This window comes from Dromiciops gliroides, chromosome 1 (assembly GCF_019393635.1).
Source record: "Dromiciops gliroides isolate mDroGli1 chromosome 1, mDroGli1.pri, whole genome shotgun sequence".
NCBI lineage: Eukaryota > Metazoa > Chordata > Mammalia > Microbiotheria > Microbiotheriidae > Dromiciops > Dromiciops gliroides.
Window position 1 is genome coordinate 653,757,562 of NC_057861.1, and position 27,654 is coordinate 653,785,215.

Here is a 27,654-nt window from a genome sequence, read left to right on the forward strand (position 1 = left end):
CAAACTTTCCTATTTCTATAAAGTCCACCACAGTCCTTCCAGGCAAGCCAGTTTTGAAATTTCTGTGTCATCCTCGATTCTTACCCCAACATATCCAAACAATTGGCAGATCTCAACAATTTGATCTCCCCAACTCCTTCATCTCTCCCTTTTCTTCTATTAACACAGCTGCCTTCCTAGTTCAGAATTTAATCACCTCTTGCCAGGACTATTACAATAACTTCTTAATTGTTCTACCTGCTTTGAGCTTCTCTTCAACTCTAATCCATCTTTCACACAACAGCCAAAGAGATTTTACTAAAGCAAAGATCCATCCTCTACTTAATAAACTCCACTAGGTTCCTTTCACCACTAGGGCAAAACACAAACTTCTCTGCTTCACAACCTGGCCCCAAACTATCATTGCAGCCTTATTAGATGCTACTCCCCTTTCACCTCCTCTATGATACAGTCAGTATGATATTTTTCCCATTCTTCATCCATTGCAATTTATCTGTCACTTCAGTGTCCTTATGTTTTGAATGCTTCCTTCAAGTCTCAGGTAACATTCCACCTTCTGCAAGAAGCTTTTCCTGGTCACCCTTAACACTAGTACCATTTCTGTGAAGTCATCTCCAATTTATCACATCTCTATCTCTATCTACATATCTAATATGTATCTATACATAGAACTTATATGTATACGTGTATAATCTGTGTTCATATGTATACTCTATTGTTGTATTCCATAGATGTGTCTATGGATATATGTATGTAAGGGGCTAAAAGTCTAGCAAGTCTGTCTAAAAATTTAATGAGTGGTCGCCAATAAATTATAAGCTTTAGCAACAGTTTAGACTTTTAAGCATTTATTACGGAGAATAAGAATTTGGTGAAGAGAAAAAAAGAGGCCTTAGATGCCTACATCTATCTATCTCAGGGAGCCAGCATTTTTGCTCCAATCTCCATGAGAGTCTTAATGAAAGAGAGGAAGAGAACCAGCCTCCCCCCTTCTTCATCCCACAAGCCTCCTGTGGAACCGGGAACATCCCATCCACACGCACACACAGCTCCAGCTAATTGGTTGGTAGCTTTGATCGACAGTACCCACGAGCAAATGTGAAGTGACACCAAGGAAGTGACCTTGCAAACCACATACATGGCTTGCCCTCAGACGCCTTCTCCTTATGGTGGAGCTTTCCCACAGTAACTCTCCAGCAGGTGGCATCACTCCAATCGTTACATGTATCTATGCATATGTTTGTCTGTTGTCTCCCCCATTAGATTGTGAGTTCCTTCACATCAGTAACTGCTTTTGGGTTTCTTAGTATTCACCATGGTTTAGCACAGTAACAAGCACAAAGTAGGCACTTTAAATGCTTTATTACTTGGGGCAGCTAGGTAGTGCAGTGGATAAAGCACCAGCCCTAGATTCAGGAGGACCTGAGTTCAAAACCAGCTTCAGACACTTGACACTTACTAGCTGTGTGACTCTGGGCAAGTCATTTAACCCTCATTGCCTGGGGGAGGAGGAGGGGGAGAGAGAAGCTTATTACTTGATTCACCTTGACCCCATGGAATCCCTACTTTTAAGGAAGACTCTGTGTGTGTGTGTGTGTGTGCGCGCGCGCGCACACGCACGCGTGCATGTGAGTTTTGTCTTCTTCAATAGAATGTAAGCTCCTTGAGTGCAGGAGTTGTTTTAATTTTGCCCAGGGCCTACCTAGAAAATATGTAATAAATGTTCAATCTATTATGACATATCAATTTACTGAGGCACGTTAAATATCTTTGTTGCTTTAAACAAATAAACAAACACACCGTGGTTTCTTTGGTCGAGGTTTTCTTCCCTTCCCTAAAAGAGGTCATACTTGACCTTAGTGATTTTTAAAGCTACTGCTGTTGCCCACCTTCTGGTAATGAACCTTTCTGCACTTAACCAGGATGGTATTCAGATGAACACAATCCATCCAAAACTAGATCCTTCCTCAAAGCCTTTCTAGCTGGATAGGAACTACCAGAGTCTGTAATCTGTTTGCATAACCTTTAAGAACTAAGGCTACAATGAGACACTAAAGATGAATTTGCATGAAGCCCCTTCTTTTTTTTTTTAAGTGAGGCAATTGGGGTTAAGTGACTTGCCCAGGGTCACACAGCTAGTAAGTGTTAAGTGTTTGAGGCCGGATTTGAACTCATGTACTCCTGACTCCAGGGCCGGTGCTCTATCCACTGCGCCACCTAGCTGCCCCAAGCCCCTTCTTTATTAATCAATGTATTATGCTCAAATAACCAGCAATGATAGTTTATGGACAATGAAATTATTCATTGTTCTGTCAGTAAGGCATGTGATAAATCAAACTTCTTAGTGTTTGTTATCAGTGTTATCAAAACTTACTTTTCTAAATGAGCTATTTTTTAATTTTTGCACTAATTTACCAAATATTCATCCTGAATGGCAATTTATGGTATCAAACACCAAGAATACTCTTTAAATCTTGCAGTGTGAATCCTGAAATATTTCCTAAAAGAATTGAAAAGTTATATTTTGTTTTATTTCAACAAAAAAAAATGTCATATTAAACTAATTCCTTAACTTAGAAAATAAAATTTCATGTTGACTGAGAACCTCTATGTCGTACTACAACTAATTAAATTCAATTTAGATTCTCACAAATGGTTATATAATAGAAATGCCTGGTTCTCTTTACAAGTGATCTCCTTAGCAATATACATTGCTTCCTTTATGTAGGGCATAGCTAGTACGTGGACTGAAGACCACAATGAAATATGAGGTACTATAGGCTTGGACATAATGGAGCACAGCAAAAAGACTGTTGGATCTGAAGCAAGGCTACCTGAGTTTCAATGCTTGATTTACACTTACTAGCTTTGAAACTTGGATATAAATCACTTAACCTTTCTTGGCTTCCATTTCCTGTAAAAGGAAACACCATCATCTCAGCATGGTGTGCTGGGGAGATTGCGGGACATGACGTCAGGAAACTTGGGTTCAATTCCTGGCTCTCACAGTCTCTAGGTTTTGACACTGTACGAGTTCACTTTCCTCATCTGTAGAACAGGGATAATAACATTTCATTATCTCTTTCATAGGACTGTTGTGAAGAGCACTTTGTAAACCTCAAATCATTAATCAAAAGTTAATTGTTATCTCAAAAGAATAAAAATTGCAGGTGCACCAATGGAAATATGCAAGACAGGGGAATGGAAAGATGATAGGGCCTAGGTCTAGGAAATTCTGTAAAATAAAGAACCAAGGACTTCTAGGCAGGAAAAAGGAGGTGAACATGTTGGAAAGAAAACTGAGAAAAAACAAATGGGATGTTCCAAGTGCTGCCTTGATGCTTACTAAATATTAAAAATTCCTGAGGAAAGCGCCTAATGTTTTATGGAGTATTTACTACCAAAAAAAAAAAAGGCCAAGAATTATACAGCATAAGATGGGGAAAGCCCATGATCTATACCAGTGAGATCATGACTACATCTAAGGGTCACTAAGTTGGAAAGGGCAAGAGGAAAATGAGGTCATGGAAATTCCAGACACTTAACCTATAGATTACACAACTTAACATATAGATCCAGATCCTGGTACGATTGGCTCAGGTAACAGGTATAACTCATTTTACAAAACAGCTATTTTTCTGGAAAACTATATATAAATGAAATAATTTTAATCCTCACAGCTCATTATTTGAAGCAATTCTGCATAAATACTTTTTTTAAGGTAAAGAAATGTTTGGTAATATAGACACTGACTCTAGTGTTCCTGTTCTGAATCATAGAATCTTATCTCAATGGAGAGTGAAAGGAAGTAAAGGTAGGTAGTACTACTGGGCATTTCAATGTATATAAATGGCAGGTTTCTATAGTGTGTATGTGCTAAAGATGCCATACTACAAAAGTAGTGGTGGCCATGAGGGAAAAGACTGTAGAACTGTGCAAAGACCACTGATTCTTGAGTCAGAACACCTAGGCTGAATCATTGTCCTGTGATTTACTACCTATTGACCTTGAACAAACTGTTCGCTCTTTCTTTCTTTCTTTGGGGGGGGGGGGGCTGGGGGGAGGAATGGCCAGGGCAATGAGGCTTAAGTGACTTGTCCAGGGTCACACACCTAGGCTGGATTTGAACTCAGATCCTCCTGAATCCAAAGCTGGTGCTTTATCCACTGTGCCACCTAGCTGCCCTCAATCTTTCTTGACATCAGTTTCTTCATCTGTGAAATAAGGGGCTTGGATTAGATGATCTCCTAAGGCACATGCCAGCTCTAAATGAATGATCTCATGTGTACCCTTGAATTAAGCCTTGGCAGAAGAAGGGAACAGGGTCAAAAGAACCTATTTACCTATGACACAAAAAGAACCCATTGATAACTCTGTTCTCATATTGATATCTTCCTTCTGGCACTTATAAATACCAAAAAAAAAAGTGACATTAAAAAAATCCTTTCTTTTTCAAGAAACAAATTATTTTAAATGAAGGAAGCAAAGTATAAGGAAAACAATGGAAAAGGGGTAGGAACCCCCACAGCCTAGCAATTGCCATGTGAAATAACACAACTGTGGCATGGTGCCCTCTCTTTTTCAACAATTATAACCTTAGAAATGGACACCTCGGGGCAGCTAGATGGCACAGTGGATAGAGCACCGGCCCTGGAGTCAGGAGTACCTGAGTTTAAATCCGGCCTCAAACACTTAATACTTAACTAGCTGTGTGACCTTGGGCAAGTCACTTACCCCAATTGCCTCACTAAAATTAAAAAAAAAAATGGACACCTCTTAGTGTATATTAACTGCACGAATCAATCAAGAAAAATATTGGAATACTGCATTTCTAGGCTATTTTTTTATGTATAGTCTTCATTATAGATCCAGGTTATCAAGGTTGGAGAAGTTTAGGATTCACATAAAAAAGAACATATTTTAATTCATGTTATAAACCATAAAATATTCTGCTTCATATTAAAACTTAAGAATTGAAATCCATTAATGAAAAAGGGTAGGAAATCCCTAATTAATTCAGTGGTAACTACCCAATAATATTCAAGAAGTTTTTCAAACTGTTTAAAGGAAGTAATTTCTGAAGAGCAACCATATTCACTGAGTCATTTGAAAACCCAGGTGCTATAGTATATAATGAATTAATCAGCTGCCTTTTAAATGTCTTTCTCAAAATTTTTGGAAAGAAGCTAAGGTCAAAAATAAAACCTGTTTGTCACTGTCTTAAAATACTAATTTATAAGTTCATGCACTGGGTGAATGAAATAAATGCACATGAAATATGCACATGATATAAATATAAAAACAGAGAGCATATGCAATATATATTGCACACATGCACACAATAGACACAAATCTATATGATTTGTTTCACTAAGCCGTAAAATTTCAACTCTAAAACACAGAAATCAGAGATGCTGTTTGAAAGGAAGATGAATCTGGTCAGAAGGTCCAAACAAATATTCAGAAGATTTTATGAAGGATGTGGTTTTGAAATATAAACTTTTTTTTAAAGGAATACTTGAATTTAGGATTTGACTTTAAAAAAAAATTTTGGCAACAAAAATTTAGAAAAATATTTTAACAGCACCAGAGCAGGTGGGGTGTACTCAGGGCTTTTCTGTAACACTTCTATAAAATGGGTTCTATTGGTCTTGTTTCCATCCCATCCACTTTGAGATAAAACCACCTACTAGAAAATCCAAGTCACGTTGTTGTTTTTCTTTTCTTTCTTTTTCTTTTTTTTTTCCAGGACTTGTGTGTGTAAGGCAGCCAAAGAAGACTGCTGTGTTTCACCTCAGAGCAGAAATAATTGGAGACGTGATTTCAGGGTTTCTGTGTAGGGGGAGGGGGTGAAGCAATTAGTCTGAATGCTGGGGGCAAGAAAAGTGGGTGCTCTCATCCCCACCGCCAACTCAAAGGCTAGGAGCCAAACACTCACTGTCATGTATGTGGTAATGAAGGAAAAGGAGAGTTTGGGATCTGCATAGCTGAATGTGCATATTTTGACGTGTATAGAGGTATATGTATGTGTACCTGTATGTATTAGAGAAAGGAAGTATGAAAGAGGTAGGAGAAAGGAGAAAATGGAGGGAGAAGGGGAAAGGGGAAGGGGGAAAGAGAGAAATAGAGAGAGTTTAATTTTTTCACTTATCCTGGTCAAATCTGAGAAAATACATGTTGACTGTAGTGTACAAATACAATAACTATGTATGATGTGCTAAGTATATAATATAACCAAAAATGCAAGGCATATGCCTCATGCATTATCTTGCCAATAGCTGCTCTCTAAGTAATAATTTATGCCAAGTGAGAAAAAATGTTAATTTATTTATTCCTTTGCCAGAGCAACTTCCATAGATGGAACTGGAATATAAAACAAAAATAAATCTGTGGGATAGCAAGCTTTTTGGGTTTTTTACAATGGAGAGTGGGAAGCTGTAGGCTATGAAATGAAACAAAGTCGGTGAGTAGATAGAGAAAACCATTTTGTTTCAATACTGACAATACTATAATTTAGTCATTTCTCCATCCAATAAATGTGGCCACCAGGTACTGTGCATGAGAGAAAATATTTTTGCTGAAGTGTCATGGCTTAGCAATTGAGCAAAAATTGTAAACTGGGTTGGGGAGAAGGGGGGGTGGAGTGCAGAGAAACCAATAGAATGCATTAATTCATTCAAGCCAGGAGGGGAACCACTAAGGAAAATATCACTTAAAGGAAACTAATGACAACCTCATGGACTACAAGGATAATGAGCCCAGTGTTGTTACAGGTTATTACATTGCTGTTACGTGAGTAGGAAGAGGTTGCATTGCTGTCTGTAATATGGAATTGTGTCTATTTCTGTCAAATATTCTATTTCCAGTTCTGGCAGTACTATGTGGATACCTCCCTTCAACTTCTTTTTCCTTCCTCCATCACTTTCCATTAGCATAAATGAAGTTTCTCTCACATACATTTATAACAGAATGAAATTAGGAAGCAACAATAGATGAGCAACATTTCAAGGTTCTGTGTTTGAGACCAGAGATCTTGCTAGAATAACAGGAAATTTATTAAAAATTCAACCATTCTGGATACTTGGCACTACAAGGGAATGAAGAGTATGCCCACTTGGGGACAATATCCTTGGATGTCTGAACTAATCTGGGGCATAGATTTCTTCTGTGAACACTATTTATCAGAATCACTCCATTTCTGTTCCCTGCCCTAATCCAGGTGAACAAAACCCTACCTTTGAATTCTGCTTCTATTTTCCCTATAATGATATTTAATAGACTTCTACTGAATATAATACAACCAAGCTATGTATAGTGGAATTGTTTACCTGGCAAAAAGCCACTTACATTTCAGCCTTCTCTTTGTACACCCTTTATCCTATATCACAACAAATTAAGGTACATTTTTACATATTATTTTCATGGACTTCGGCCAAAAAATCTTCTCCTCTCTTCTCTTGCCCTTCCTTAGCCCCATGTTCCATCTCCCTCAACCCCAATTTAACATCTGGTGGCATGAATTCAGCTACTTGAGCCTATTATAAGGGTGAGCAGCCTTAGAAGTCTTTGGGCTCAGCCAGAATATCTGCCAATTTCATTCTGACATCCAGGCTTTTTGAAAGGCTGACTGTGGTATGTTTGAGTTTCCATCAGGCTGCTGCTATGTGCAATATGAACTCTGTAGACCAACCATACTATAAACATCTGGCCCTTCTGCTGAGAGCTGCTAGCACAGCGTTACTTCTTGGAGACTAGAATATGCTCTTTGAGCCTCACACAGAAATGGTAACGAACTGAGTGCTTCCACCAACACTTGGAGTCATTGCCAGTAAAACTGGACGTCTCTTCTCTATCCCAGGAACCACACACACACACACACACACACACACACACACACACACACACACACACACACACACACACACACACACACACACGAACATAACCAAAACAGGAAGTAAAGCTCACAATTCCCTCACCATGTGCCACCCATCCATGTTTACACTGATCGCAGGTCCTCAGGTTAATCTTCCCAGGCTGGAAACATTCACACGTGCAATTTACCAGTGTACAACGGATGGCCTGAAAAAGGGAGAACAAAAACAACATTTAATTATCTGTCTGAATGTCTGCTTTCTCAACATTTAAAAAGGAAAAGGAAAAAAAAAAGACCCAACCTGTTTGGAATAGAAATACTCCTCACATTTTTAAGTAAACCTCTACCAATATAAAGACATATGTTTTAAATGAAAGTGTGGGGACATGCAGGGAGCTGAATTGTTGTCATTGTTGTTTTAAGAATAAAGCTTGGGAAAAAAAAAAAAGAATAAAGCTTGGGGCAGCTAGGTGGCACAGTGGATAAAGCACCGGCCCTGGATTCAAGAGGACCGGAGTTCAAATCCGGCTTCAGACACTTGACACTTACTAGCTGTGTGACCCTGGACAAGTCACTTAACTCCCATTGCCTCTCAAAAAAAAAAATAAAGCTTTATATAATATAAGCAGATTTCAAATAGATTTATCAACATCTTTGAGCAAGTTGAATAAAAAAGGGTATTTCTTCAAATTAATATATGCTATTACTGTAGAGTTGGATGCATCCTTAAAAGAATACAAACCAAAAGCTTCCTTCCATTCATGCAAGAATAAAGAATCAGAATTTTTATAAGAAAGATTCTTTGTTTGTTATACCAAGATTGCAAAGAAAAAATATTACTGCTGAAATCTTCAAATTTAAATTAATCTTCTAGGTTGTAAGCTGAAATGAAATTTTAATGCAAAAACATTCATAAAAATACTACCAAGGTACTATTCTTTCTCTGAAGTTTATACAAATCTTTTGCTCATCTCACAGATAAGTATTGGCAGAAGACAAGGATCTCACTGGTTGATGAGAGGTAGCAAGTAACTTTGCATCTACTAGCTCCCAATTATCTGTAGTTCTTGATGTTCATTTTCATTCAGAAAAGCATGATATTTCAATATTTTTCTTTTAGGTTAATGATGATGAAGACAATAATAATAAAAAATAAGTTGTTGAGGTCTTATTTTGCATTTAAATCTAAGCACACAGCCTAGAAGTAGTCTTATATAAACATAAATATGTAAGACTATAACTTTTTCATCTTTGAAAATGAAGAGATTTTTTTTAAAATAACTATTAAAAAAGAACATTTCACCAGTTTACATAATGAAGTAAGTACATTAAGTCAGCATAAATGGAGTGGAGCATTTTTATGGATTGAAACCTATGTTTCCAAACTGTGCTAAAGATGAACTGCGCTCTTCCAACTACTCTTAGTAAATTTATGGTGTGCATTTGTGTGGAGATTTCTAAGAAAGAAAGGATTTATTCTGATCATTAATAGATCAAGAATCTATTGTAACTACATAAACTGTCAAGAAAAACATCTCTCTCTACAACTTTTGAAGAAGTCTATGATTACTAACACATGCCTGCATATACAGATTACATGAATAAACACATGTAAACACACATGCACATATGTATATGCAGGGTGGGCCAAAAGTCATGATGTTTTAATAACTCTTTGAAAATTATTTTTTCTTTATTTTTACCATTTATAAAATTTTGATTTTTCACACATAAGGAAAATTAGTTTCCCACGTATGTTGTATATAATGCTGTGGTATTGTAAATTTTAAAACAAAAAATAAAGGAATTGTTAAATACTGAAATAGCTTTATGAATTTTGGACCACCCTATACATACATATATGCACACACAGATAAATGGATGGAGGTAGAGGCAGAGAGATGGGTATGTATATGTGGGTGTATACCTCAAACGATGTCTAGGCTCTACTAATTTACAAAGCAGAAATGTTCACTCACTTAGAAATTATTCATTTGTATTTATAAAATGTCATTTATAATAGGCATTTTTCTATTGGCATAATTAAACTGAGTTTTATCTACCAAAAGTAGAGGTTAAAAGGAATATTCTTAGTATTATGAACTTACTATTTGTTATGCTTTGGCCACCTAAGATTAAAAATATTGATAGTTCAGATTGACATAAAAGATGAAGTTCTATATCCCAGTTTCTGATCTAGAAATGCCTTATTTTTCAGCATCTCTGCTTCCTGAGCCCCTAAAACTATATAGGTTTGCTCCCTTGCTATGTTTAGAAAAAATTCTACTTTCTATTATGTTGACATTTCAAGTTCCTATCTGAATGTCAACTACCCAATTACTCATTAGCCAGGTTGTAAAACATTGCTGTATATATCAGTGATTAAAGGAATAAGGACATAAAGGAATTGCTGACTCTAAAAAACAATATAGGCATTTGTGAGTCATGATAGTAGAAAAAATAGTTCTACAAAAACATAATATTCAAAATATATTCAATCCTTTATTGACCGTGTAACATATCTTATCATCCTTGGTCAGGAATAACATTATTCAATAAGGTGTCCAATGATGAACTCAGGAGTTAATTTCACGTAGACAAAAATTAAAGATTCAAAAAAGTAGCAACAGCCTATAGATAGATGATAGATAGATAGATTTTTTTAAAGTAACAAAGTATTTTGTCACAAAGAATTCTGAAAACAAAACCACCAATGGATAAATCCACATTTTAATTCTCCTACTTAATGTACCTCATATTAACAGTTTTAAAAATATATAAAGTCATAAGATTAAAAAAGCAGAAACGTTCCTTACAGATACTGGAGTTTTACAACCATGGATACCTACAACCAAACAGTACAAGGCCTCAAAACAATGTTAGGGACTTTAAATTTTAATAGCAACTGTCAACTAAAAACAGCTACCATTTGACCAGAATCAACAGATAACTTATAAAAACTGGCTCAGGCGTTGAAAGAAACAGACTGAGCTCTGAGAAATAAATTAACTAAATATACATACATAAAATAATTTGACAGCTTTAAAATAATATGGGTCTGGCATTATAGTTTATTGAAAGAATATTCCCCCTTAACTTTAATCAGCAGTTAAAATAATATTCATCACTAATGAAATTATAACTATTTCTGTTTAGGTTTATTTAAATATGTTTTTATTTGTTCATTTACTTAATTTTTCCTTCATTCATCTACCAATGATATTGAATTTCAATCCTAACTACTAAATTATTTGAAATATTTTGAGAACTTTTAGTTAAATGTTGCCAGATATTATATCTTATACAAAGTCCAATTCCTTTCGTGCCTAAATATTCAAAATTTCAAACATCTTAACTTCTTTCTACTGGAACAATCAAATATTCAAGTCACATTTCTTTAAATGCCAGCATGTCTACTTAGGTTAAATCCAGATTTATATGGAATATAATCATTACTATAGGTAATGATGTTTATTTAAATAATATTGTGCAACTAAACATATCAGCTATTGTTCTTCAAATAAAGTTTTATTCTAAATAGCATATTTTTAAAACAATATTGAACTTTGAAATAAGAAACATTCTCAACAAAACAGAAGCAATGTGATCAACTGTGAGCTCACCCATCTGGAAACACAAAAAACTGACTAAAGGCTTGGGAAGTAATAAGCCTTATTCATTCAAATGTTGAATGAATATCTACTGAACAAGAGGAAGTATGTTATGCTAGGCTCTTTGGAGGATAAAAAGATGTATATAACCCTGTCACTGACATCCTAGGGGTTATTATCCAGTAGGACAACCTAAAGGAATTGGGTTCACAAAAGCCAGAGAAAATGTGCATAAAGTGAGTCTCCAAAGTATCTCTGAAGTGCAGGAAGAGCTACCATGGTAAGCCATGAAAGAAAGGCCTAATTTAGGAATGCTGTAGACTATTAGACCAGTGATACATAGGAATATGTTATCAAAGGAAACTGTGAAGGCTCTGGGGATTATAATAGGTGTATAAGGAGGAAATTAAAAACAAAGAAAGGTCACAATTTATAGTTTTAAAGAACTTACAAGAAAATACAAAGATAAAAATAGAACCAAAACAGTTACATTGGTAAACAGCCATACACCAAATGCATGAGTCAACTTTTGAAACTGTCTAAAATATTAGAATATTCATTAATTAGGGCTACTTCCTAGAATCAAAAAGACATACTTCCCCCATGCAAAAAAAAAAAAAAAAAAAGGTCTCAGTCTATTATAGTTATTATTTTCTGGGGTTTGAAAGGAACAATTTTGTGTTAACTACTGATTTAATTTTTCTTAATTGGAAATACAAAAGAGGTAAAAACAGCACCTGCCCTCAAGCATATCACATCCTAATGAGGGAGAAAACATGGAAAAAACTAGATATGAGGGGGCTGCTAGGTTGTACAGCAGATAAACCACTGGCCCTGGATTCAGGAGGACCTGAGTTCAAATCTGGCCTCAGACACTTGACACTTACTAGCTGTGTGACCCTGGGCAAGTCACTTAACCCTCACTGCCCCACAAAAACAAACAAACAAAAAACCTAGATATGAGTTCTACTGAGAAGGTGAAAGGCAGTATAAGAAGACACTAGTAGTTGGGGGTCAAGGAAAATTATGCCTGCTAGAGACATGATCTGCTGAGTGGGATCTTTGGAATCTTGAAGGAAACAAGGGAAAACAAGAGGTCGAAGTGATGAATAAAAGCATTCTATGATGGGGTATATCTAATAAAAAGAATAGAGATAGAAAAGTAAGTGGTACCATAAGTAAGCTAGTATAGTTGAAATATAGAGAAAATGAAAGGGACTAAAGTTAAAAAAAAAAACCAAAAAACCAACAACTATAAAGGTAGAAAGGAACTGAGTTGCTAAAAGCTTTAAAACAAAAACCTGATATTTGATCCTAGAAATAATAGAGAGCCATTGGAGTTTATAGAGTAGGGGATTTCAATCATTTTGACAGCTGAGTAGAGGATGGATTAAAGTGGGAAGAGACTTAAAAGGAGAGAAATTGATTAAAAGAATAAAATAATAGCCAAAGCAAGAGATAATAAGGGCTTGAATGAGGGTGGTAGATTTGTAAGCCAAGACTAAGGGGCATAGAAGGGAGGGATTGTGATTGAAGAAATGGCAAGATTTTTAAATGGACTGGATACTTGGGACAAACTACTTACTAAACAGTAAAATAAGAAGGTATGTCTCATGTAAAAAAATTAAAACAATGTAAAGAGAGAATACAAATGAGTCAAATTTATACCTTTTGTTTTAAAGCTTAATTTTAGCTATTAAGCTTGTTCTTTTCTCTCATCAAGCCAGGAACTATTAGTAAGTAACCCATTTTAAGGGTTCAATAACCCTAACCAAAAATCTTCCTAACCTAAATTCCATTTCCTACTGTTAAGTCCTCTAAGGAAATTAAATCATTAGACATGTATCATAGTGAATAGAGAATTGGCCTCAAAAGTCAGGAAGAAGCCAAGTTCACAGAGTAAAGACAGGCACCCACCTGGGCTCCACCAATTTCCCCTTAAAACAATGTTAAAATAACACCTCAAAATGAATTCTGAAGTGACAGAACCAATAAAAAGATGAGGTGAAACAAATTTCCAGTCAAATCCAACTTAAGAAGTCAGCCGGAAAGTTTTGTCTCACTGAGGTGAGAATAGAACACAGTCCAGCACAGGCTGAGTCGAGCAAGCTAGCAGCAGGCCATAGGAGCAACTGAATCAGCGGTGAGAGTAGTTTCTGGAGCTCTCAGGTTACAGATGGTAGGGGGTGAGATAACTGCTTAGAAGGTGATCACAGAGGGATTCTTGGCTGACACAAGGAGAAGTACCCTATAGCATTGCCCATACATGGTTCCAGGTCATTGTCCCAGAGAAAAGAAGAATACTAACAAGAGCAGAGCACCATGTCACAATTCCAAGGCTGAACAGACTCCTTGTGGTTATTCACAGTCCAGAACACAGGCCAAGAGAGCAGTGAGCACATCTCTCCTAAGAATATACAACCTTGGAAGTACTGAAAACTTACAGACAACCATAACCAGCTCTGAAAAAAGCAGTATGAAAATCCTAAAGCTGCATCCTAGAAACAGAACCAAAATTTAACACAAAGTCAAAAGTCAAGAAATAAGCTGGAAAAATGAGCAAACAACAACAAAAAGAACCTGACCATAAAAAACTTCTATGGTGACTGGGAAGATCAAAATACAAACTCAGAAGAAGACAACAAAGTCAAAATTGGTACTTCCAAAGGCTCTGAGAAAAATGTGAATTGGTATCAGGCCCAAAAAAGGGCTCCTGGCCATGAGAGCAGCCCCTGCTGCCTGAGGTTGCCCCCGCTACTGCCATGTCAGCCCATCTGCAGTGGATGGTTCTCCTGAACTGCTCCAGCTTCCTCATCAAGCGCAACAAGCAGACTTACAGCACCAAGCCCAACAACCTCAAAGCCTGAAACTCCTTCCATTACAATGGGCTGACCTACAGGAAGACGGTGGGCATCGAGATGGCCACTAATGGCAAAGGCATCCTGGTGGTGCTGAAGCAGCGGGCAGGTCAAAGGAAGCCTGGCACTTACTATGTGAGGACCACCATCAACAAAAATGCTTGGGTCATGTTTGACAGCGTCTGGCATATCATCTGCAAGAAGAAATACCAGAAAGATCTCCACATGGCTGCTCTCTGTGGGGCCAACGCCATTCTGTGGAGCCAGAAGCCAGTGGTGGCGAAGAAGAAGCGAACCCACCCACCCAAGAGCACTTAGGATACCAGACCTGCCTTTGGCTAATAAAGTGAAACTGGAAAGAAAAAGAGAGAGAGAGAGAGAGAGAGAGAGAGAGAGAGAGAGAGAGAGAGAGAGAGAGAGAGAGAGGAAGGGAGGAAGGGAGGGAGGAAGGAAGGAAGGAAGGAAGGAAGGAAGGAAGGAAGGAAGGAAGGAAGGAAGGAAGGAAGGAAGGAAGGAAGGAAGGAAGGAAGGAAGGAAGGAGAGGAAAAAAGGACTCCTATAAGAGCTTAGAAGGAATTTTAAAAATCGAATATGAGAGTCAAAGGAAAAATTCAGAAAAGGAATGAAGGAAGTATAAGAAAATCATGAAAAAGAGCTAATAGGGTGGTAAAAAGGGGTACAAAAAATACTAAAGAAAATAATACCTTTTTAAAAAATAGGCAAAACAGCTTTCCTTAAAAAAGGCAAAAAAATCCATTGAAGAAATGATTCTTAACAAAATAAAATTGGCCAAATAGAAAACCATATAAAAATTCACTGAAGAGAATTTTTATAAAAGCAGGGTTAGCCACATGGGGGAAAAATGTATAAAAGCTTACTAAAGAAAACAATTCCTTAAAAAGTAGAATTTGATAAGTGAAAGAAAATAACTCCATGAGACATCAAGAAACAATAAAACAAAATCAAAAGAATGAAAAGAAAAGAAAATGTGAAATATCTCATTGGAAAAACAATTGACATAGAAAACAGATGAGAGATCATTTAAGAGTTATTGAAATACCTGAAAGCCATGATCCCCCCCCCCAAAAAAAAGTCTAGACATATGTCAAGATATTATCAAGGAAAATTTCTCTGGTATCCTAGAATCAGAGGGTAAAACAGAAATTGCAAGAATTCACTGCTCATATCCTGAAAGAGATCCCAAAATTACAGAGCTCCCACAGGTCAAGGAGAAACTATTGCAAGCTGTCAGAAAGAAGCAAATCAAATACATTGGAGTCGCAGTCAGGATAAGATGAGATTTAGCAGCTTCTACATTAAAGGATCAGAAGGCTTAGAATATGATATTCCAAGAGGTAAAAGTAGCTAGGATTACAAACAAGAATCATCTACCCAGCAAAACTGAGTATAATCCTTCAGGGGGGGAAATGGACGTTTAAATAAACTGAGAACTTTCAAGCACATCCCAAAAACTGAATAGAAAATGTGGCTTTCAAATATAAGACTCAACAGGAGCATAAAAAGGTAAACAGAGAAATCATAAGGGATTCAATAAGGTTAGAATGTTTGCCTCCCTACACGGGGAGATGAAACTTATAACTCCTATGAACTTTCTCATTATTATGGCAGTTAGAAGGACTATACATAAACAGAGTACTTGGGTGTGATTTGACTACGATGGGATGAGATCTAAAAAATTAAAATTAAGAGGTGAGAAAGAGGACTGAACTAGAAGAAGAGACTGAAGTTTGAATGGTATAAAGTATCCCACATAAAAGCAGCAATAAAGAGCTTTTACATTGGACGGAGAGGGGGCAGCTAGGTGGTGCAGTAAATAAAGCACCAGCCCTGGATTCAGGAGGACCTGTGTTCAATTCCAGCCTCAGACACTTGACACACTTACCAGCTGTGTGACCCTGGGAAAGTCACTTAACCCTCACTGCCCTGCCAAAAAACAAAAATACATTGGAAGGAGAGATGGGATGGTGGAGTTGGTGAACCTGGCTCTCATAAGAATTGGCTCAAAGAGAGAATTAGAGACATACTCAGCTGGGTATAGAAATCTATCTTACCCTAACAGAAGTAGAAGGGGAAGTGGGTAAAAGAAGGGGAGGTAGTGGTACAAGGGAAAAAAGATTGGGGGAAGCAGTGGCCAGAAGTACAATGCATTTGAGGAAAGACAGTGTGAAAGGAGAGAGAGGGGGTGGGGAGAGAGGGAGAGAAGGAAGGAGGGAGGGAGAGAGAGAGATGGGGAGGGAGAGGGAGGGAGAGGGAGAGAGAAAGAAAGAGAGAGAGAGAGAGGGAGGGAGGGAGGGAGGGAAGGAAGGAGGGAGAGAGAGATGGATAAATGGGGGAAAATAGTATGGAGGGAAATATATGGTAATTATATCTGTGAAAAAATTTATAGCAAGTTTTGCTGATAAATGCCTCATTTCTCAAATAAATAGAGAACCAAGTCAAGTTTATAAGAATACAAGTCAGTCCCCAATTTATGGACAAAGGATTATGAACTGGAAGTTTTTAGACAAAAAAGAATCAAAACTAACTATAGGCATATGAAAAAATACTATTGGTAGAGGTGTTAGTTGATCCAACCATTTTGGAAAGCAATCTGGAACTATGCCCAAAAAGTTATAAAACTGTGCATATACTTTGATTCAACAACACTACTACTAGGTCTGCATTACAAAGATATTAAAAAAAAAGGAAAAGGAACTATATGTAAAAAAATATATATGTATAGCAGCTCTTTTTGTGGTAGCAAAGAATTGGAAATTGAGGGAATGTCTGTCAATTGAGGAATAGCTGAACAAGTTGTAGTGTATGATTGGGATGGAATACTATTGTGCTATAAGAAATTATGAAAAGAATGCATTCAGAAAAACCTGGGAATATGTGCATGAACTGATAAAAAATGAAGTGAGCAGAACCAGAACACTATGCACAGTAATAGCAACAGAATGATCCAAGACAATTCAGAAGGACTTATGATGAAAAATGCTATCCACCTCCGAAGAAAACACAGATGACATCTCAATACAAAATGAAGCATACTTTTAAAAAATTTAATTTTCTTGGGGTTTTTTTGGTTGGGGGCGGGGAAACTAATAAGAAATATGTTTTGCATGAGTGTACATGTATAAACTACATCAAATTGCTTACCTTCTCAATGGGGAGGGGGAAGGGAGGAAGAGTCTGGAACTCAAAAAAATTAATGAATGTTTAAAAATATTTTATATATAACTGGAAAAAAGAAAATATTTTAAAGGAGTCAGGAACAAGGGTTCAAGTTCTACCACTAATACATACTGACTTGGGACCTTAGCCAAATCATGAGAAACTATTGTATGTAAAATTTGTTGCTGAATCTATAGAATTTCTAACATAAGATAACAAGAGCCAATGAAGACACAATGACAAAATTAAGGAAACACTTTCAAAGAGGAGAACTCCAGTAATAATTATGGAAGTATGTTCTATAAGCACTTCTAACTTGGAAAAACCAGAGTTAGAAGCACAGAACCTATAAGCTCTTTCTTTAAGGAGTCACAGAAGAACCACAGTGACTCCAAAAGAAATGTTATTGTGCATTCTGTTTTCAAAGGGAGTGCTCAGCCATAGCTTCCTGGATAATGGGGCTGTCTGATACATTTTTATACATCCCTTGCATTCTGGTTATAATGTAAAAATCACCTTATACACCAGTCCTAATACAGTGTCTCGGACATTTCCACAGAGACCAGTGCCTACCCAAAGGAACTTTTCTAACAGCAATAGAACAAATGTAACAATATTGAAAATCAGTTTAATACCAATGACAGATTTCTCCCTCTTTCCTTTCCTATTTCCATCCCTATCCCATTCATAGGTAAAAATAGAAGAAACAAACTCCCTATATAACCTTCAAGAAAATAGGAAAGTTAGCAATACTTCCAAGGACTTGGGTAGTCTCCCTTCTCTGTCCCATTTTTTTCTTCTTCAATGGTACACCTCTGAAATGGTATTTTAAATATGATCTCATAATAAATAAAAATAGCATAATCTTGATCAAGGAAGTGGTTCATTTCAGTGGATGTCCATCAGACTTGAAACATAAATTGAACAAAATTATGAAAAATACAAGCATGGTTGGCTTTAAAATTCAAATTCTCTTATTTATACATTGATGAAAAAATGTACTGTAAATACAGTACAATACACTTCCCTTGTCAGAATCCAGAAATAAAAACTTGACTGGGGAATGCCATAATGAGAAAGTTGTCAGATACTAGCAGAAAGAGGGTTCATCATCCTAGAAAGAATGCTTATAAAGGTGCCTATCTCACTTTGACTCCAAGGGTATTCATGTGACCAATAAGTATTGGACTATAGGACCTTCAGACTTGGAAGGGACCCGAACAGCCTCACAAAATATTTAATAAATGATCAGCTAGACAATTCAGGTAGACCTACAAGGAGGAGGGAAACCCACTCCTTCCCAAGGTAGATGCAAAAAGGGGGAAACCCACCAACTACTTATAGAAAAATATATAAAAAGACAGCTTCATGAAAACAATGGTATGTCCAGTGTCAGCACAGGAATACGTTGATTATCAAGTTCTTTGGAAACAAAAGATGGCAAATGCAAGTTAAGAGACTTTTTATTCCTTACTATTTAATCACTAATATTCACAATATGCTAACAACAATGACAAAAATAATATAACAAAATGATATTGTCTACCTGATAAAATGTACTCAAAACATTTATGCAGTGTGGGCATTTATGGAATCTTGGGGAAAATACTTTTTAAATGTTTCTTTGAAATATCAGGAAAGACCTTAAAAATAGAAAATCTACTTTTCTTGCTGAAGTTCTAAAGCTAAAAATATCTTATCTCTTACTCATTACCTCTAAAGAGTGCTAAGTAATTCAATTCAATTTCTTCCATCTCAGTAGCTAGGGTCTTTGTGAGCCTTATAAGAACAGAATTGCATATCCAAGGATAAGATGGTTCTGCTTCTGCTAATCATGATGCATCTTATTTTTCAGCATATGGTAAACACCCAAATAACATTTGTTGAATAAATGAATGAATTCAATTGATCTGAAAGTATAATACTTATTTGCAAATATTGTAATTGATAGACCTCCTGAAACCACCTTATTCAAATATACATGCCTTCTATTACACAAATATTTTTCTAATTTCATTGCCAGTTCAATATTTCAAAGAAAAAAGTAGTTTTGGTTAGCAAATGAAGAAAAAACTCACTATGAATTATAATCTCTAATTGGCTACTAAAACTATAGTAGTGTGATTTCAAATTAACAAAAGTGAATTGTAACATGTCATCTAACACATAAAACAGATAGTGCTGATCAGATTGTTCAATTTCCTGTGACAAATGAAATCAATTTCAACTACAGTCATGGGACTGTTTTGTGGGAGGTCTGAGGGAAAGGCAAAGTATCACAAGCCACAGAATTGGGTATGTATGTGTCTCTGTATATATGGTTGGTTACCTTTCTGCTTAAATGTGTGTGCATGTATCTCTATATGCACATGCAAATATACACACGAATACACATGTCTGTCTATATACATTGAGACATGAATACACAGAATACACTTTCAAAATATATGAATCTAACTCTCAGCAGTAGTCATTACCCCCATGATCATAACCTACTATCAATCCACACGTGGAAGACCCCTTTTAAATAATTTAAGAGTTAAGTATAAAAATCAACAGCAGGATATGGCCAATTATAGGAGGAGTGTGCCAATGTTTTTATGGATATTTTTATGCATATTTCAGTTTTTTAAAAAAATCAGCTATAAAGAGAATACAAATGACTGTGTTATACAAGTTGTGCTACTAAAGAGAAAAGTAAAAGTCATATCACTTATAACAAAAATAATTCTTCCTCCTAGATAGAAACTAATCATTGTAATATTACCTTTTTGTATGTGTACTTAAAAAAAAAAAGAAAAGCATAATAGAGCAGGACCAGTTAGACAACTGATAATATAACAGGGAATGCTCTTTTTATGCCTATATGTATCATCCAATTAAAAATAAGGAGATAATTACTTTAATTTTAAAAAGCAATGAAATCATTATAATACCCAAACTACCCAGTAAGTCATTAAGTAGCTCCTCGCAATGGCTTATTCTAGTTTACCAGACTCCCTCATGTGTCCCTGACTTTCTATTCAGTGCCCAACACATTATTGGTGCTCAATCAATGTTAAACAATAATCATTTCATTACACTTCAATGTTGGATTAGCAATTTTTCATTACCCTGATATACATTTTATTTATTCTCACTAATGTAATTTGAAAGGTGGTAATACCATTACATTTCTCTGTGGCATTCATGAAAACAATTACTAATATAATATGAAGGGAAAGACATTAATAAGACAGAAATTTATAATGAGATGCAAGTAAAGTTGCAAACCTTTAAGTGGTTTTTTTACTAAGGCATCAGAAGTTCCTCATAAAGAAAGAAAAGAATACAAAATGGATCCAGAAATTTGCAAAGCAATTCAAATTCTAAAGTGCCTGGCTAGACTGCTGAGTGGCATAGTTGTATCATTCCATCACTGGAGGTAATACTAGAGCAACCAGGATATCCAACATTGTCCACATAGGGCAATAAATAGCATGCCTAATTCAAGTGAAAGTGGCCTTCCTAAGCAAAGAAGGTGGCCTTTTCAAAGAAGGAACTCCTCTAACATATTATCATCATTAAAAATGCTCGTTCAAAATGCAACAGCATGGGGGCAGCTAGGTGGCGCAGAGGATAGAGCACCAGCCCTGGAGTCAGGAGTACCTGAGTTCAAATCCGGCCTCAGACACTTAACACTTACTAGCTGTGTGACCCTGGGCAAGTCACTTAACCCCAATTGCCTCACTAAAAAAAAAAAAAAATAAAAAATAAATGCAACAGCAAAGAGCAATGCATCTTTTTACCAGTAAGCCATAGAGCAGATGGCCTTTTACTAAATGTATTCCTAGATTTGTCCAAAAAACTTAGAAGGCAAGAAAGGAGACAAGTATCTGACACACTGAACATAAAATCTAAAAAGACAACTCTTCATTATCCACAATAATACAGAGTGGCATTAACTTGGAAAAGGCAAGAGGCAGACTAAACCCTGCCATTATCATTTTCCTCACTGTACATCCTCAAATGTTTTCCTATTATTCTATCAAGAGGCTAAGAAGTGAGAAGAAACTCCAGCCCAAAAATTAGTAGGAAGAAAGAGTGAATTAAAAAGGGAATATTAAAAAATAAGGAAATTATTAGATTGCAAGTAGAATTGAAACCTTTTTTGAGTTAGAAGGGGACTTTAGAGTTGGTTTGGCCTATTTATATTGACTATAATCTAATTCTTCCACTAAAGTTTTACTCTGGCGTATCATTAAAGGGAGAAGAGCCAGGACAATCGCTACAAGGTCCTTCGAAAAGAAAGGGCATGGTGATGGGTTGTCTATCTGTGGTTATACTAACAGCCTAGTTAAGTCGGGATAGGTTCAGCATTAGACTAGACTATTGGCTATTATGGGGCTAGTTTTTGTTTATTTGTTTAGGCATCATCACAAATACGGTCTAAAGTAGAGGTTGTGATGTACATCAATGGAGAGAATACTTACACTGATGAAATCATGGAATCTTGAAGTTTGTTTGTATGTAGGCAATAATTAGGGTTTCCCCACAACCATTTCATACTATTGACTGAATCTCATCAACTAAAACACCTGTATCTCATTCATATGCAATACTGTCTAGCTATTTACCCCCTCATCCTGAACTTGTACAATAGATTTCTTTTTGAATCTATGTTTATTTCATTTACTTTTCCCTATTAAATTTCATCTTGCTCATGTTGAATCACTGTTCTAGCTTGCTGTGATCTTTTTGAGCTCTTAATTCTATTACTCAAATTATTAGCTATTTTTCCCAACTCTGCATCATTGTTAGTTATAACAAAACAGCCTTCTATTTCTTCCTCCATGTTAATGATAAAAATGACATAATATGGCTGGGTCAAGGATAAAACTTTGCAGGATACCACTGAAGATTTCTCCAGTTCCACATGCATCCAACAAAGAATAGCCTTTGTGTATGACTATGCAAGTAGCTAAAGCTCCTAATGTTTGTTAACCAGGACATACCACAGTATCTTCGTGTGCTTTACTGAACTGAGTTTTTTTAAAAAGTTAATTTTCCAGTCTGCCTTTTACCATTTTGTCCAAAACTATATCAAAAATGTCCAACACCTTGGGGAAATCTGGATAAAACCTGTGCTTGCCATTCTCCTATCTACATAAAGGCAACAAAAAATAAGTTGGGGTTTTAGAGGAAATCAGATGGGGCTTTATAGATTTTCAAAAGGAAGTACAACTAGGGGCAGCTAGGTGGCACAGTGGATAAGTAATTGGCCCTGGATTCAGGAGGACCTGAGTTCAAATCCGACCTCAAACACTTGACACTTAATAGCTATGTGACCCTGGGTAAGTCATTTAACCCTCATTGCCCCACAAAAAAGAAGAAGAAGAAGAAGAAGAAGAAGAAGAAGAAGAAGAAGAAAGCACACTTACATAGAGGAAGAAATAATGTAAAAATAAGAAAAGTTTTAGAAATTTGAATTAGCTTGCAGTCATCTAAACTGTATATTTCTTGATATCTGTGAATTGCCTTGTGCCGGTGGTCTTTTTAATACCCATCACAATAAAAAGCAATCTATCACAATTACACTTGGTTACAGGAAAGCATGCTTTTCTAAATACACACCAATTAGGTTTGCTTCAATAATAATACCCTAATAATAATAATGATAACAACAACAACAACAATAACAATAATACTGACTCAACGGGAAACATACATGTTGTTATGCTCCGGTTTAGCTCATACCTTCACCCACCCACCATGGTCAGTGTTGAAGCTTTATATTAGTTTTATGGGTATATTTGGCAGATGGAACATGGAATTAGCCTATCAAGTAATATAAATATATATGTACAACTGTAATATTATATGCTTTTTAAAATAGTTTTCACAAAGCACTAAATTCTGCTCTCAGTTATTCTATGTAAGGGTAGAATTTGTCCTAGAGTGGTGAAAGAAAAATAATTCTTTTTTCTTTTAAAGATGAGCTGGGGGGTTAGGGAGTGGGGGAGGATTATGTGAGTGAAGAAAGAGAAACAAATATATACACAGAAGTCTGGCTCTAAAGCATCAATATCTTTACTATCCTTAGTAATAAGTTGGGGTGAAATCAGTAAAAATTGTTGTTGGAAAAAACTTGAAAGTTTATTTTTTAAAGCTTATGAAAAGGAGGAAAGCTTCTAAAATAATCTGAAATTATATTGAACATATGGACTAGGCTCATATATGTGGTAGGTGAATCAACATAATAGGCTATAAGAGCTCAGAAGGAGTGAATATGGTCCGTTGGGTCAATAATCCGTGAACAACGAAGATTTATTTGATAGACTATAATTGGTTCATAAGAAGTCAAGAATCACTCCTGTCTATCAGATCAAAATCCAGTTTCCAAATAGTGCCTTTCTACAAATTAACCAAAAGGAAATAACAACTCTGAGGGGCTTGATGGTACATCAGTTAATAATTAGAACATAGGAGGAAAATAAGTGGAAAAAAAATAAGTCAAACACTGAAACAAACTCTTACAGGTAAACACTGAAAACATACATCTAATACATAATGGAAATTATCATGAAATTAACCATTTAAAACAGGTTTCATTGGATAGAAACTTAAGTGGGGAGACACACACAATAGGAAGATTTGTAAAGCATTTTAGAGATGTAGAAATTGAAGCTGATTGATTAAGTAATTTGCCCAAGGTCATATAACTAGTCAGGGCTAAAATCCAGGTCTTCCTGAGCCCTAATCCAGCATATCACCCACCTCCTATATATATTCCACCATAAATAGAACTAAGTAACAAAATTTTTCAAGTATATATTACACTTAGAAATTCAAGTCAAATTTATGTTTCCTTTTATAAGCTGAATAAAGTGACTAAAGCTGACTTTTCAATGAGTTCCAAAGTCATACGATTCTCTTAATGTTAATTTTTTTTTAATTCTTTTATCCCTTTCAGGATCACAGTTATATCCTTTTGAGATAATAGGGCTTCTGTTCCAAACCCAATGGTCACTTCTAAGTTATTTTCATTTCTCAAGTAAACAATATTTTTCGTTTCAGTGTTCAATTGTTAAAAAGCTTTGCACATCTCCTTTTGTGGTTCAGGAAAAATGCTCTGTTGAAGCCTGTTAGGAAAACATATTGGGAAGCCTCAGTAAAGAACAAGGGAAATAAGACTGGCTTTAGAGTTAAAGGACCTTAATTCAAATACTAGCTCTGTGATTATTACTTTGGTGACCCTGGTCAAAACAGCTAACTAATTAACAATCTGAATTTACTGATCTGAATTTCTGATTCTATGCTCCAAATGGTCAAACTTTCTCATTATCAATGTATGATAAGGCAAGATAGGAAAAGCTGCAATTGTGGAGAAGGGGCAAGGGTTTCAACGTTTAAAAAAGAGAGGGGGATGAATTCTTTTTGCCAAAGTCAAAACCACTACAATCAGTTAACTATGACTTCAGTCCCCACTAGCCCTCTAAGAAATAAAGGTCATCTTCATACAGTTGTTTCCTAAATCTCATTACCTTTTCACTCTAGCTGATAAAACTACATTTACAACACTAATCCACAACCATTTTAAGTGACTAATTGTATTAACCATTTCTATTCAAAGTGAATACTTTATTACCTAGATTCATGACAATGCTGGGCAAGGAGCACTAATACAAATGCCTGCAAAAAATATATTGTCAAGATTAAAATAGTAAATAGGAATTATTTTTCCTGGGTAAAAAAATCTGATTTATCACTTCTACTGAAAATTGCCATTATCCCCTCTTCATCATAAAGGCAACAATAAGGAACATCTACTTTTTCTTCTTTTATTTTGCAGGAATACAGCTGAATAAAATAATAGGTGTTTCAGCATCAAGGTGTATTAACTATTGACATAAGCTCTGTCCTTTTAACTTTTGCACAAGGGAAAGAAAAATTCCAATAATTCTGAAATAGACAGATAAAACTTTTCTCTGTGGCAAGGGCTGAGTACTATTATATGTAACTGCTTATTAAAAAAAGAGCCTTATTGGTGCTCTCTGAAGGATTTTCTTTTATACATAGCTTTATCCTATAATTTTGTCCCTGTTGGGCACGCTGCCTAAATTTAAACACAAACAGTCAAGCAATGAAGAAACATTAACACATTTACTGTGAACAAAAACTCCCAGTTGTACAGTGAAATTTTAATACATTTCAACTTATCTCTTTTACTAATGGGGAGAGTACAAACCCTGCAGGAATTCGCTCTGCAAACTGGTAATTACAGTAGACTCACTTTTTTATAATGCATATGTATAGTCAGACACAAGAACCATAGCTGCCCTTTTGATGTACGTTACAATAGGAATGTTTAAAAAATATGAAAATCTACAGCAATTCTAAAGGAATGCATTATTTCTTGGAAAGGTGTCCTTTAGCTCTACAGACGGACACAAATATACATATATTTATCTATTTGCTTTACATACCATGAAGCACAAGCTTTATCAGCATACTCTATTTGTAATTTTTTTTCTATTCTCAGTATATGATGGAATAAATCTGTACCATTGGTACAAAGCTACATTTTCCATTTTAAAATAACAATTTATCACTTGAAGCTATTTTTATTCCAAGCCATGTTTACCTTCCTATACTTTCTAATGAATCTTCTTTGAGATAAAATCTATTAATTGGGTTCTCATCATGTGTTTATATGCTAAATTAGTAAGGTCCCTAAATCAATTATTTCTCCTTCTTTAGTTTAAGAATGAGTTTTTCTGTAATTATACATTGAACCCCATAAAGGTATCCCCTTACTAAAGTCTTTCAGAAAAAGAGATACCTATCCTATAATTGATAATAGCAATACAAATAAATAAACAAAATGAACTATGGCCTTCATTACAAATCAACTTTTGGCATTTATTTATCAGTTGGTTGGCTTTTATTTCTGTAGGGCATTTTTTTTTTGAGGAAGAGGAGGAGGAGGAAGGGGAAAAGTTCTGTTACAACTTAAAAAGGCGTTGGATGATTCAGAACAAATGTGGTATAAAGTTATGGCATGTGTATGACAATTTCAATTTGAGGTTCAGGCAGCCATCTTGACATAAAATAATAAAAGATAGAATTTTTAAAATGTTCTATGACTGGTGTATTGGATAGAGGGCTGGAGTAGGAGGCAGAAGACCTGGAAACAAGTTAGGCCTCTGACACAGCCTGGCTTTGTGGTCCTGGACAAGTCACTTAACTTCTCAGTGATTTAGACAACTTTCTGAGACTATACACTGCAGAGAATGTGCTGGCCAGCACTAACAGAAAGCTCCCCATACCAATAAAATCACATGTCAAGTTGCTACTCTTGTCCCTATTACTTATGTAAATTTTAAAATACATTTTAATGAAATTTGAGATAAGTAAAAGTTATGCGAAAATGTGATCATGCTGAGTATGATCTTCTGCTCAAAGAACAACATGTAATTGTGGCAATAAATATCTTTCCCTATAAATTCCATATAATAGATGATTCAAGTTGCCTTTTTTCTCTCTCCATAGTACATACAATACAATGTAGAATATAAATAGTAAATTGATGGATTGAAGGTGGAATGTCATGGGGAAATCATTTATTATCCTTAGAAGTCAGAAGCAGAATGTTTTTATTCAAATCTGGCCTTTGACACTCACCTGCTGTGTAACCTTGCTGAAGCTCAGTCCTCTCCCAATGTAAAGTGGGGATAGTAACACCTGTAGTCCCTACTTCACAGAGTTGTTTAGATAATTAAATAAGATAACACCCATAAAGCCTTTTCCCAACTTGAAAATGTTATGTATATGTAATTGCTGCTGCTTTTGTGTTGTTGTTGTTCTATCTGCAAAAACAAGGGTGGATATTTCTCCTCTGAAGGCATGGACATATTACAGCCAATTAGAGTGAAGACTGTTTTAAGGGATGATGCGTGCTTAAAATGAACTGCTTCTTCTTAACAAATATGGATAGTTTGTTATTACAGGCATTACAAGTGGTTGGTATTAATCTATGTTTATTTCAAATTAGATAACATATATGAAGTACATTAAAAAAAATTAAAGGGTTATATAAATATTAGGTGTTTTTGTTGCTATTCAGCTTTATGGGAAAAAAAATACCTACCCC

At 35.7% G+C, this 27,654-nt stretch overlaps 1 protein-coding gene and 1 pseudogene across 1 annotated transcript in view; one reads left to right on the top strand and one right to left on the bottom strand.

The window, feature by feature from the left end:
- The window catches only part of BNC2 (basonuclin 2), a 516,527-nt gene that overhangs the window by 157,694 nt on the left and 331,179 nt on the right, over positions 1–27,654 (bottom strand). The window contains exon 3 of the mRNA XM_043975806.1: positions 7,980–8,082. Coding sequence (XP_043831741.1) covers positions 7,980–8,082 — 103 coding nt within the window. The remainder of the gene's footprint in view (positions 1–7,979; positions 8,083–27,654) is intronic.
- On the top strand, positions 14,250–14,663 carry LOC122734746 (annotated as a pseudogene).